Consider the following 13,927-nt stretch of genomic DNA (forward strand, 5'->3'; position numbering starts at 1 on the left):
AAGTCTAGGCTTTTCGGGTATCTGCCATCTGAATAGTGTACGTTGTACCCAGTAGGCAATTTTTCATCCCTCACGTCTTCCTACCTTCCCACCTTTTGAAGTCTCTAATGTCTATTATTTAACTCTGTATGTTCATGTATATCCAATGCCTAGCTCCCCCTTGTAAGTGAGAATATGTGGTATTTGACTTTCTATTTCTAGGTTATTTCTCTTAGAATAATTGCCTCCACATCCAAATAGGAAGACAGGAAGTCAAACTCTTCTGTTTGCAGATGATATGATTCTATACCTAGAAAACCTCACAGTTCTGCTCAAAAGCTCCTTGTTCTGATAAACAACTTCAGCAGAGTTTTAGGATGCAAAATAAACATATAAAAATTATAGCGTTCCTATATTCCAACAGCCTCCAAGCTGAGAGCCAAATCAAGAATGCAATTCCATTCACAATAGCTGCAAATGGAATAAAGTACCTAGGAATACAGCTAACCAGGGACATTAAAGAATTCTGCCACAAGAATTACAAAACACTGGTCAAAGGAGACAGGGATGACACATATAAATAGAAAAACATTCCGTGCTCCTGGATAAGAAGAATTAATATTGCTCAAATGGCCATATTGTCCCAAGAAATTTATAGACTCAACTCTGTTCCTATGAATCTACCAATAATATGCCTCACAGAATTAGAAAGAACTATTTTAAAATTCATATGGAATAAAAGAAGAGCTCGAATCGCCAAGGCAATCTTAAGCAAAAAGTACAAAACTGGAGACATCACGTTACTTGACTTCAAACTATACTATAAGGCTACCATAACCAAAACAGTATTGTATTTGTACCAAAGTGGACACATAGGCCAATGGAACAAAATAGAGAGCCCGGAAATAATGCCATACACCTAAAATCATCTGATCTTTGATATAGTTAACAAAAATAAGCAATGGGGAAAGGACTCTATTCAATAAATGGTGTTGGGATAACTGGCTAGCCATATGCAGAAGATTGAAACTGGAACCCTTTTGTATACCGTATATAAAAATTAACACAAAATAGATTAAAAACCTAAATATAAAAGCTAAAACTATTTGTCTATTATTGACTTCCAGTTTGATTTTGTTAGTGCTAGAAAATACAATCTGTATGATTTAAGTTTTCTAAAAATTTAAAGTTGTTTTATGGTACAGGATATGTTCTATCTTGGTTTATGTATTGTGAACATGAACGTGTGCATTCTGCTGTGTTGGGTGCTGTATAAATGTCAGCTAGATAGTTCACATTTGTTGATGGTGTTCTTGAGATTTTTAATATCATTACTGATTTTCTGTCTAATTGTTCTAGCAATTGTTTTGGGTGAGGTGTTGAGGTCACAAACTGTAATTCTGGATTTTAAAAATTTCTTTCAGTTCTCTTAGTTTTTTGCTTTACATATTTCACAACCCTAATGTTTGATATATACACATTTAAAGTTGCTGTGTCTTCTTGTTAGACTGATACTTTAAACATTGTATAAGTTCCCCTCTCTAGTAATTTTCTTTGCTCTGAAGTATACTTTATATAATAGTAATATAACTACTCCTGCTTCTTGATTAATGTTTGCATAGTATATCTTTCTATGCTTTTATTTCCTTCCTGCCTGTATAATTGGAAGTGAATTACTTGTAGACAGTATATAATTGATTTACTTAAAAATTACTCTGTCAACATTTTTTTTACTCTGCCAATGTATTTTCATTGGTGTATTTGGACTATTTACATTTAATGTAATTATTGGTATGTTAGAGCTTAAGTTTGCCATTTTATTTTTTGTTTCTGGTTATTTTCTCTTCCTCCTTTTTCCTGCTATTGTATGGCACGTCTGGTTCATAATTAAACATTTTTTTTTAGAATTCTGTTTTGATTTACACATACATATTCTATATACAGTATGTATTATATACCTAACATCACAGTTGACTGGTATCTTTTGCCAGTTTGAGTGAATTTTAGAAAACTTACCTCCTTTTTCATTCCTTTGCCCTTCCTAATTTGCGATATAATTGCCTTAAATATTTCCTCTACATACATGTAGAACCACATCAGATAGTGTTAGAATGTTTGCCGATTTACTTATATTTTTGTTTACTGTGTTCATTCTTCCTGTTTTCAAAGAGTTCCTTTTTGTTTAAACATCTTCTGTTAGTCATTTTTAAGATAATTCAGCTGGCAAAATTCTCTTAGTTTTTCTTCATTGAGCGTGTTTTGATTTTCCCTTTTTTCCTGAAGGAAATATTCACAAAGTATAATATTCTTAGGTGACAGTTGTTCTTTTTTTAGCAGTTGAAAAATACCACTTCCTTTGGCCTCTATGACTTCTGATGAGAAATCTGCTCATATTAGAATATTTTCCCCTTATATTGCTGTTTTTCTCTGGCTATTTTTTTTTTATATTCTCTGTCTTTAGTTTTCAGAAGTCCAAATATGTCATGTCTCAGTATTGATTTCTTTGGGTTTATGTTGTCTGGACTTTGCTCACCTTGAATTTGTAGGTTTTGCGTCTTGCCAAATTTGAAAAGTTTCCAAGCCTTATTTTCTCAAATACTTTTCAGCCCTACTTCTTTTGTCTCTTCTTTCAAGACTCCAGTTACATACATTTAGATCTTCTGTTAACAGTACCACAAGTCCCTAAGGCTCTGTTTTTTATTTTTATATTTTTTTAAATTCAGCCTACTTTCTCTGTTGTTCGCTGTTAGGATTGGGTAATTTCCATGGTTCTATTGAAGTTTGTGAATTCTTTCCTCTGTCTCTTACAGTTTGCTCTTAAACCCATCTATTGAGATTTTAAAATTTCAAATATTGTGTTATTTAGTTCTAAAATTACCATTTAGTTCCTCTTTTCATTTTCTATTCCTTTGCTGAGATGTTCTTATTCTTCATTTATTTGAAATGTGTTCTAATGGGTTACTGAGGCTTTAAAATCTTTATCTATAATTCTAACATCATTGTTCTCTTGGTGTTGGCATTTATCAGGCATCTTTCTTTTTTTTCCATTTAGTTTGAGATCTTAGTGGTTATTCATATGATGCATGACATTCTATTGAAACCTGGACATTTTGGGTATTATATAATGAGGCTAGCCCTTATGTAAACCTTTGATTTTAGCCGAATTCTTCTGACACCACTCCAGCAGAAGAATGGAGGTTCCACCTTATTACTCAGGTACCTCACACTGTTTCCATTGATAACCAAACCTAACAGACTCCTCCCTGAGTAGATGGTAGTTCCAGCTCTCCAATAGGCCTCCATTGCTAGCTCCCTGTCTGAGAGAGGGAGGAATACCTTGATACTGCTTCCCACATGGCATCCACTGATGGTGGAGTGGGAAGGAGGTGAGAGTCTTGACTTCCCACTTGGTTACCTTTGAAATGAACTCAGTGGGAAGGAGGAGGGACACTTTGTTACTGGTAAATGGAGGTGGAAGTCCACTTTTCCACTTGGACTCCACTACATTGCCGAGGGTAATGCTGAAAGTCTCAGACCTCTACTCATCCTTCTCTGACACCATGATAGTGAGTGGGTTGAGGTGCTCCAATACAGCTTGGCAAACAAAAGTGGAAGTCTGCCTCCCTGCTTGGCCTTTGCTGGCCTGAGTGGGTATGGGGCCATATTTTTTCAGTGGGTTTGACTGGAGTAGAGTAGTTATTATCAAACAGATTTCTGTCTGGCTAGACTTGTCTTTTCATTTGGCTAGAGAGAGTGGACTTTTGTCATGTTTTCTTTTGGCTGTCCTTATGTTACCAGGTTGCTGGCTTCTTCAGATCTAACTCTGGGATATATAAGGCAAAAAGAAAATGGAGGGAACTCAATACTTAGGTCATTCCTTAGGTCCCAGTGTTCATGGATGGGCTGTCTTTTCTTTGCCTTTCAAAGTTATCTTATGTTTGCTTATTTATAATTTCCAGAGTTTTAACTTATACTTAGTAAAAGGACTAGGGAAAAGTACATTTATTCTATAGTTCTACATGCAGAAATCTCCAAAACCAAAATGATTTCACTGTTCATTTTTGCCATTTCATTAGGTGAAATTAAAAAGACAATAACCCATCCTCTAAAAGGCATTTTAACTATTAGAACATAATAACTCAGGTTACTATCTGTGAAAAACTTTTTAAAATGTTGCCTAAAGCATAAATGTGTAAAAATCGTAATTAAAAAAATCATTCTAGGAAAGAAGAATTCTTAAGAAGATGATGATATATAAATAATTGTTCTTGACCATTATAATTTATGAATATTTGAGCTCTTCAATAATTATATTTTTAATAGGTAATTCAGTTGTTGTAAGTCAATTGTACTGACTAATGGGAGCCATAGATATTCTTTTATTAAACTAAAAAGTAACACCTGCTCCTAGTAACTAATCCAGTCACCTCAAAACAGTTGAGTATGGTAGTTCCCCTCTATCCAATTCCATTTTTTAGAAATAACCACTGTTAACAGTCCGATATGCATCCATCCAATTTGTAGTCTATGTTTACACTTTCAGTCATGCTCTGCCACTTCACTTAGTCACTCCTACATTTATTTTCCAGCTTCTCTTTCTATTCATGTTTTGTAACTTTATCCTTCTCTCTCTGGCTATAAAACATTGAAAGACGTTCAGACTTTGTTCTAGAACTTTTTTCTCAATTACTATTATTTATCTTTGTGACTCATCTATGTTCCTATTTCAATTACCATTTACACTCAAATTACTCATATATTTACTTTTCTAGTTCAGATTTCTGGTCTTAGTGTCAAATCAATAACTCCAACTCTCTGCTTGACGACTCCTTTTGCATATCTAAAGAGCACTCCAAATCCAACATTGCCAAAACTAGATGGATGATCTTTCCTTACAGCCTCTTTCAGATTTTACATCTCAGTGAATGGTACCACTGTATATTGAATTATAGTCACTCGTGGCTTAGGAGTCTTTATTGATCCCCTTTCATCTTCACCTTCCTTTTCCAATTAATTACCAAGTCCTGTGGTCTGCATAATCCTTTCAATATCTGTGACTGAGCTTCATCATCAACTACTTAGGCCAATATAGTAGTTTCTTAAATGGACTCTCTGCTTCTGATTGTTCTTGAATTATTTTTTTACTCTGTAGCCAGAGAGGTATCCTCAAAATAAAATCTGGTTATGTTACATGCCTGCTTAGAGTATTTCAAATTTTTAATTGCTCTTATGATAAATATCGGAATTCTTAACATGACCTAGCACAGTACTTGTCTCAATTAATATCTGTAAAAGAGTGAAAAAACTTATATGGCTTAATAGTATTTTATATTAAAATAGTATTAGTATACACATGCATCTCTGTATGCATCTTTCTCTTTTCTTATTAATATTTCTGTTGGATGTGTTTCTAGAAGTGAGGTTGCTGGTATAGTTTGGTTTTTATCTATTAAATATGAAGGTTAATAGAGATGTGCTGCAATGCCTTGTAGTCGTCAAGAAAAAATCCATTAAGAGCAAAAAGAGGAGATTGATCTAAGAAGATCAGTAATGATTTATTAAGGGAGTCATCCTGTACCTTCTGTCTGATGGAAGGAGTTATATCTCAAAGAAACACCAAATAATTTAAGGATTTTTTGAGAGTTTATGCTAAGAAAATTTAGGTTAAATATTTTGTGAGACAGCAAGAAGCAAAAACAAATGAATCACATTTTTGTATTCATAAAAAATGTGATTTATTTCTATAAACCACTCATGCATTTAGTTTGCTTATATATTTTTCTTACAGTATATTATATGTAGGTAATATAAAGAAAGGCATGATTTGAATTTTTATAGAAATCAAGGTTTACCAGTATCTAAGACCATTTGGGGTGCTGCAACCTGTAGTTTATAAGCTATTGGTTAGCTTATAAACAATAGAAATTTATTGCTCACAGTTCTGGAGGCTCAGGGTCCTAAGATCTAGGCATAACAGATTCAGTGATTGGTGAGGGCTCACTTTCTGGTTCATAGATGGCGACCACTTGCTGTGTCCTCACATGGTGGAAGGGAGAGAGGGGTTTCTTTCAGCCCTCTTTTACAAGGGAACTAATTGCATTTGTGAGGGTCCTTCTTCATGACCTAATCATCTCCTGAAGTCCCCAGCTCCTAATACCAACACTTTGGGTGTTAGGATTTCAACATGTAAATTTTGCGGGGGACAAAAACATTCATACTATAGCAACTAGTGTAATTGATACTGGGCAGAATCATGAAATGGGCAAATAGTATTTTCAGAGATATGTCTCTGCTTCCTTTGATGCATGGTCCTGGAAGGAAGGTGGGTGTATCTTTGTGCATATGACATCAGCAGGGAGCAGCACAAAGGCATCAGGCACCCAAAAGGTGGGGGACTAGGAGGGGCAGTTTGCTCCTAGCTCCACACTACTAGTTCTGTGATCTTGGGCAAACTAGTTAATCCCTGTAAGACTTAGTTTCCTCATTTGAAAATAATAACTATTTCACCTGTAAAGTAGATTGGATGTGATCATTTGTTTTATTACTTGTTAACGCATTTATTTATTTTTATGCATTTTTTGGTTGAGCTGATAATAAAACACTTTATTCCTAATTTTAGTCATAAATTTACATACCAGAAAGATAGAAGTATATAATACATAGGTATTAATAACTTTAAAAACTTTTTGTCGGAGCTTCTCAGGCTGCAAAATGATTCAAAATGGCCTCTTAGAGCACCAAGAGGTACCATGAAGCTCTGAAAGAGTTACATGCTTTTTATTATCCATGTACTCAAAGGTAGTAAAAAACTCTGATTTTCATAAGTAACTCTACAAATTCCCACTGTTCTGTCTCTCACCCTAGTCTTTTTTGTTTATACTGAGATGTGTGCATTAAGCAGCTTTATGCTTATATTCTTCTTGCTATTAATTTTGTATCAGCCACTTTGAGGGTGTTTAAGCAAAACACTGATTTAATTGCTCTGTTTATCATTTCTTCTTGTTCTAGGCAATGGACCTCATCATGACCGTTGCTGCACTTACAATGAAAGCAACTTGGTGGATGGTGTTTATTGTCTCCCAATAGGACACTGGATTGAGGCCACTGGGCACACCAATGAAATGAAGCACACAACAGACTTCTATTTTAATATTGCAGGCCATCAAGCCATGCATTATTCAAGGTAAAAATAGTGCTGTGTTTATAACCGTAGAAGTAGGACAAGAGGTAGCATTAGGACAATGGAAATATTCACTGTGTTCAAAACTGCAGTGTCTCACTTTGGAGGGGTCTATAGACCTGTAGGACTTTGAGGAGATAATAACAGTGAATCAGTGTCTGAGCTCTTCTGGGTGTAGATGTGGAGGATTTTTTAATAGAATTTTTTAAATTAAATGCATACCCTGACATCAACATATTTTGACCACATAGTAGCTAACCAATCTCTCTACTTATGTAGTGCATTAAAAATAAAAACTGCCCTAAAATAGCCTAAATTAGTATTTGTGTCCTTTATGCTACTACCAGTGAAACAAAAATTGGTATTTCCTTATAAAATCTTTTTCAAACAAATATGTGTGAAAATACAGACAGAACTAGATTGTATGTGATTATCTGCTTTATTATTTGTTAATATTTTGATTTATTTGTTCATTTAATTCCTAAACCAGGACTATATGCCATAATAAAAATTCCATCACTGAAGAGGTTGCTAAATAAAAACTAAGGCTCATTATCCTTTTCTCCTTTCCCACTCATCAGAAGTGATTATTTTTAACCACTTTCTGGTTAGTTTTTCTGGAGATTAAATCCAAATCTTAAACAATGTGCATATACTTTGCTTGTTAATGTACCAGTTTAAAAATAGCTATTGATTCCCCTCCGTTACACATAAGAAATTGACCTCTCTCATACTTGTCCTCTCTCCCCACTCCAGTCCTTATCAGGCATATTTTGAAAAGTTTCATTGTTACTTCCATCATACAAATTCTGTCTTGACCCATCAATTTTTCAGTGTCTCCTGGTATCCTACATTGTAAGAGCAGAGATTTTTTTTTTTGTCCCTGTAGTTTTTTCCACATCTACTTCCACCTACTAACTCCTGCTTTTAAATTACTTTTATAATTTCAAAGCTTATAGAATTTACATTAAACTTAGTAAATGTAAATGTCTTTCACACTGATTATTTAAAATTTAAAAGCAATTGCCAACATTTAGAATATTATGTAAGTGTTATTTACTGTAGAACTTACAGTGTTTGTACCATACACAAAGAGATGTATTTTCATGTTCTTAAAGAATGTGTTGTTTTGAATAAGACATATAATTAATATAAACAGTTGTGAAGGGTAAGAGAGAGAGAGAAAATGCAGTTTCACAACAGTCTTAGGAAATTAGTACTGCTTTTGAACACATCTTTCTTTAAAACTTCTGGTAGATGTTGGCTTTGCTGATGAGTTGTATGCACAGAATGAGGAAGAGAGGAGTTAAGCATGTCTCGTGGTTTTACGGGCTGAGCTACTGAATTAATGGTGTTGCTGCTTACTGAGATGTGGAAGACTGGGAGATGAGCAATTTGAAGTAGGGATTGAGGTAAAAGTTCTACTTTAGTTATTTTTTAAAGTGTATGTTAGATTACAGGAAGGAAATTGATTTGATGTCAGGAATTTTAGGGAGAGGTTGGAAATAAAAATGTAAAATTGGGAGTTATCAAGACATAGATGACATTCAAAATGATGCGTCTAGATGAGACAATAGTAAATGAGTGAAGTATAAAAGAGACAAAAAGAAGAAGCAGAAATACTGAATCCTGGTTCACACAATTTAGAAGTCAAGGAGAAGCAGAAGATCCAGAGAAAAGTAGGAGAAGGAGTACTTCTTGAGGTGGTCTGACATTTAATGAGGATGTGTTTATGGGTTCTTTTAAATTAAACCACATTTACTGAATGAACCCTTTTATTTGAAGAGTCATGTCTTAGGCTCTAGAGATATTTTCCATTGTATAATTATTTCTTCCCCTTGATTGCCTTTGCTCTTTGTCATTAAAGACACTCCTTAGATGGATGTTGGACCTGTTGGATTTATATTTTGTATTTATCATCTTTTTTATTGCTTTATATTTTGGGAGGCTTCTTTTTTTCCAATTTCAACTACCAATTATTTTTTTCTTAATTTCAGTAATTGTATTCTTAATTTTCATGGACTTTTACTTACTCTGTTATTCACTTTTTGCATATTAGTTTGTTCTTGTTTATGAACGAATATTTTCATGAATCCTTCTTAGAATACTAATACGAGTTATTTTAAAGTTCTCTTCTCTTACTGGAACTATCTATTTTTCTCCTGATTCAATTGTTTTTCATTCATTTTGATGTTTCTGTTTTTGTGTTGTTAATGTGTTAGGTAACATGTTTCTTCATTGTACATATTTACGACGTGAAAGATTAGGTTGATTGTTGCATATGGCTGTCATGGGTTTCTTCTACTATTACTGGCCAATAATACCTGTGAGAGGTGTTGAGGGCAAGCTGTGCTCAGGTGGGCAGATCCCATCTTTCTCAACAGACTCAAATCAGACAACCCACCTGGGTGCTTCCTCCACCTTATCCTGAATGAAAAGACAAGGAGGGTCTGTTGTGGGGTATACCTCTCACTCTGAGAGCCTTTGCTCCCCAAGCAGATGTTTTAATTTCTAAATAAAGTATTTCTTCAGCTTCATGTACAGTATCAGAGTTGTATATGCAGGTGACAATGAATCTTAGTTCATGTACTCAACTATGCAAGAGAGCTTACGTTTCTTTATTTTCTTTAAAGCAACTTAGTTTTACATCCAAGTCTCTATCCTACTGAATTCTCAGGTAATTCAACCTGTTATCCACTGCAGGTATAAATATATCTATGCTTATAAATAATAATATATTAAAATGTAGGTATACTATATAACATATTATATATTAACATAATATATAATAATATGTGTGTATGTATACCTGGAGTATAATATATATCAAATCTAATACACACACACACACACACACACACACCCCCCAAGTCCTGGGAATCTTTATTTTTCAACATCTCCATGTGAATTTTACATGCATTAAAGGACAGTAGTTTAGAATATAAAAGGAATATTTTTATTCACCTTCAGTTGTTTTAGTCTAATGCCCCTTAAAAATTCCATCCATAATTCACCTTCACATGAAACTGGACAAGATGAAAATCTGAATTCAGTTTAAAAGAAAAGAGTCAGAAAGGCATTTATATATTTCATTATCAAATTGTAAACATCGAATTCTGTTTGCCATGTTCATCTGACAATGTATATGCTAAGATTAGTTGTGAATTTATCTTAGCTGCTGAAATAGATACAGACAAGTAGATTATATGTTTGAGCATATATACAATGGAGGCATTCAAACTCAACTAAGAATTTGTAATTACAAACTCTCACTATTTAGTTTGAATATAGGAATGGAATTATTGCTAGAATTTTTTTTATGGTTGAGATAAATCATATAAGAATGGAATTGTCAGTATCCTTTATAAGGATAAGGCTTTTCAGAGCATATATATATAACAATTAAATGTTATATAATAGGATAAACGGTAACTTCATTTATTCAGTAAGAATTGTATGGATTACTCTGTGCAGCCCGTGTTGAGTGCTGCACCATCAGCAATGAAGAGACATGATCCTTGCTCTCATGGAACTTATCCTCTAGTGGAAGACAATATATAAACAGCTGTAAAACAGTTAAATAATTGCTGTAATGAAGTTATATATGCAGTGTAAAAAGGGATGGGAAAAATCTTTAGTTCAAGGAAATCTTTGTGAGGATGTAGAACTTGAACAGAAATGTGAAGGATTCTTTTTCTCAGGAAATTTGGGAAAGGGAATTCAAGGTAAGAAGAATAGTGATATGGTTTGGCTGTGTCCCCACCCAAATCTCATCTTGAATTGTAGCTTCCACAGTTCCCATGTGTTGTGGGAGGGACCTTGTGGGAGGGACCTAATGGGAGGTAATTGAATCATGGGGTTGGGTCTTTCCCATACTGTTCTTGTGATAGTGAATAAGTCTCATGAGATCTGATGGTTTTATAAGGGGGATTTTTCCTGCACAAGCTCTCTCTTTGCTTGTTGCCATCCGCGTAAGATGTGACTTGCTCCTCCTTGCCTTCCACCATGATTGTGAGACCTCCTCAGCCATGTGGAACTGTGAGTCCATTAAATCTCTTTCCTGTATATATTACCCAGTCTTGGGTATGCCTTTGTTAGCAGCATAAAAACCGACTAATACAAATAGCAAGTGCACATGTACAGAGGTGTGAGAGAGCAGTCTTAGGGTAGCCACCTAACTTTCTCCAACCAGGATGCTTTGAGAGTAAAATGAGGTGCTTTACATAATTAGCCTGAACAAGAGATATAAAAATAGGACTTTACTGGGAATACCAGGACATATGGCAACCTAAAGAACATGTCCTGTAAAAGAGGACATTCTGGTACTTGTCGATATTTAAATGCATATATAAGCTGAGAGGCACCTGTCTCTAAAGAGGGATTACAGATATCATTTGATAGAAATTAGTACCCTTTCCATGGTGTGATTTATCTAGAGAGTTTTATGTGCTACATTTTAGTTTTTGATTTTTAGCCAAGGTGTACATACACATGTTTAAAGAATATATCAGATTCTACAAGTTTTATCATGAGAAAAACAGATCTTTCTGCCTATTCTTTCCACCACCCAAGCTCCCCCAATTTTGTCTTTCCACAGGCAACCACTTTCATTTCTTTAAGTTGATTATTTGCTACTTCACTTCAGGTAAATTATACATAATATGATTATATTGCTACTGTTCAGTTTTAGATCTAGGTATTATCTATTGATTATACAACATGAAATAGGAAGATCTAGCTCTCTTTTCTTCTCCTCCCACATCCATCCTATTGTTCAGTCTTCCCAATATAGTAATACCATATTTTTCATGAGATCAGTATTCCACATGTACATTCATATGGCTATGTAAATGCTATTTAACATCCAAAGAGTTTGCAGATGTTTAAATCTCAGGATTGCTATTGAGAAGTCAAAGCGATTATGTCTCCCGATCCTTTTTGTTCATATGTTTTTGTATTTGTTTTTCCTTCTGTAAATGAAGAAGCCTGCAGGATCTTTTTATTTCCAATAGTGTGAAATTCCATTCTTGGTATGGGCCCATTTTATCCATTTTGCTAAACTCTCAGTGCAGAAGACTTTAATTCTGCAAAAAAGTAAAATTCTTCAATTATTTCTTTGACTATTTCCTCCCCTTTATTTCTGGAATTGCTATTACTGAAATATTGGATCTCTGGCCTGAGTTTTCCATTTTCTTGTCTTTTATATTTTGCATTCCTTTTTTTCTTTTTTAACATTTTTTTCTTATTACCCACACTGCTATTTAGTTTTGTATTTCTGCTATTATTTATTTTCAAGGAAAATACGTTTTGAGTGTCTTACAAATAATATTCTGTTTTTATCATGGTTAGATTATTTCTAGAAAGACACCAAGAATTGTTTTTCCATTTGAAAAATAAATTTCTTTTCCTGACATTGTTTTTATGTGTTCCAAATTGTTTTTTTCTCTTCAGTTTGTGTCTGTAGCTCACATTAGAGGGTTTCCTCAGGTGCCTGAAAATTCTTAGTTCTTGGCTTCTTTTTAAGTGTGGGAGTCAAAAGCACTGATTAGAGGCTCTGAGCACATGGGTGGGTGTGTGACTACATGATCCAACTGCCCTATTTAGATGGGAAACCTCTGATATCAGATCTTTAGATCTTTCCTTCTATACTGCTTTTATTCCCTAGACAAGACTTTGCCAAACTCCTACTTGGAGGGTGATGAAGGTCTGTACTGGGACCTGAGCATGGGAGGCTGGCTGAGGCAGTCTCTGCTTCCAATGTACATAATACACTTACTTCCTCTGTTTTTAGTGTGGCATTCCTTCCTTGTGCTGGGGTTCCCCCAGTCCAGAGACTTATTTAACCTTTTCAGGAGAATAAACCTCCAGTCTTTTACCAGGGTTGGGGAGGGAGTTTCCCAGCTGAGGAGAGTATAAAAGTGAATCTGGCATCTGGTTGCTTCTTAAACAGACTTTCAACTAGTTCTTATTTCTTTTTCTCATATCCAAAAGTACCTGGTGGTACCCATTTCTGAGCCTGTTGGGGATTCTGTAGTATCATTCTAGTTGGTTTTCACCATTCCCTACTGCTGGCCTTTGGACTTTGTTATTTGTTTTAGCTCTGTTAAATTTTTCAACAATTAACCAATTACCTTCCAACTTCTTTAATTTTGTTGTTATCGTCTTTTCATTTCTGTGATCTTAGGGGCGTATGTTTTAAAGGGATTTGGGGAAAGAGTCAAGAATTTGGTGAAAGATCCTAGATGTGTGGAATCAATTTGTGTACAATATAGTTAAACTGAAATAAAGTATTCAAAATGTCTAATATAAAACTTGGTAAATAGCTCAATAAATATTAAATCCACATTTAGCTTGTACTCTGTTTCTTTGACCCAGGTAAGATTCTTTCATGCTAGAATGAGATTTTAAAAATCCATGTGCATTTTTATATTCAGGCTACACTTAGGACCAAACTACACCTCCCTCTTCAATAGAATTATTTTTCATGCAGAAGAATGAATATTTGCATTAAAGGACACATATAGCTAACTTAGTGAGATGATAGTGGTTAAGGACTGTAATTTCTGTACCTTGAAAAGGCTTATTGCCAATTAAACACACTTCAAGAGGCATAAATTAGATTTTATGAATATCACACATCACACTCTTTCAAAAATGTTACAGTTTAGAAAATGTAAAAGCATGTTTATACTTTTAACTTCTTTGGCTCAGAAGGAAATTCTATACAGTAATTTCTGAAACTCAAAATTATTTTAAACACTGGAACAA

The 13,927-nt window shown here is 34.3% G+C and overlaps 1 protein-coding gene across 3 annotated transcripts in view; it reads left to right on the plus strand.

The window, feature by feature from the left end:
- The window catches only part of EPM2A (EPM2A glucan phosphatase, laforin), an 86,790-nt gene that overhangs the window by 31,547 nt on the left and 41,316 nt on the right, over window positions 1-13,927 (plus strand). For all 3 annotated transcript variants that reach the window (XM_012452848.3, XM_064360597.1, XM_064360598.1), the window contains exon 2: window positions 6,988-7,162. In XM_012452848.3, the coding sequence (XP_012308271.3) occupies window positions 6,988-7,162 (175 nt within the window). The remainder of the gene's footprint in view (window positions 1-6,987; window positions 7,163-13,927) is intronic.

This window comes from Aotus nancymaae, unplaced genomic scaffold (genome assembly GCF_030222135.1).
Source record: "Aotus nancymaae isolate 86718 unplaced genomic scaffold, 86718_ANA_hifiasm-v0.15.2.pri h1tg000040l, whole genome shotgun sequence".
NCBI lineage: Eukaryota > Metazoa > Chordata > Mammalia > Primates > Aotidae > Aotus > Aotus nancymaae.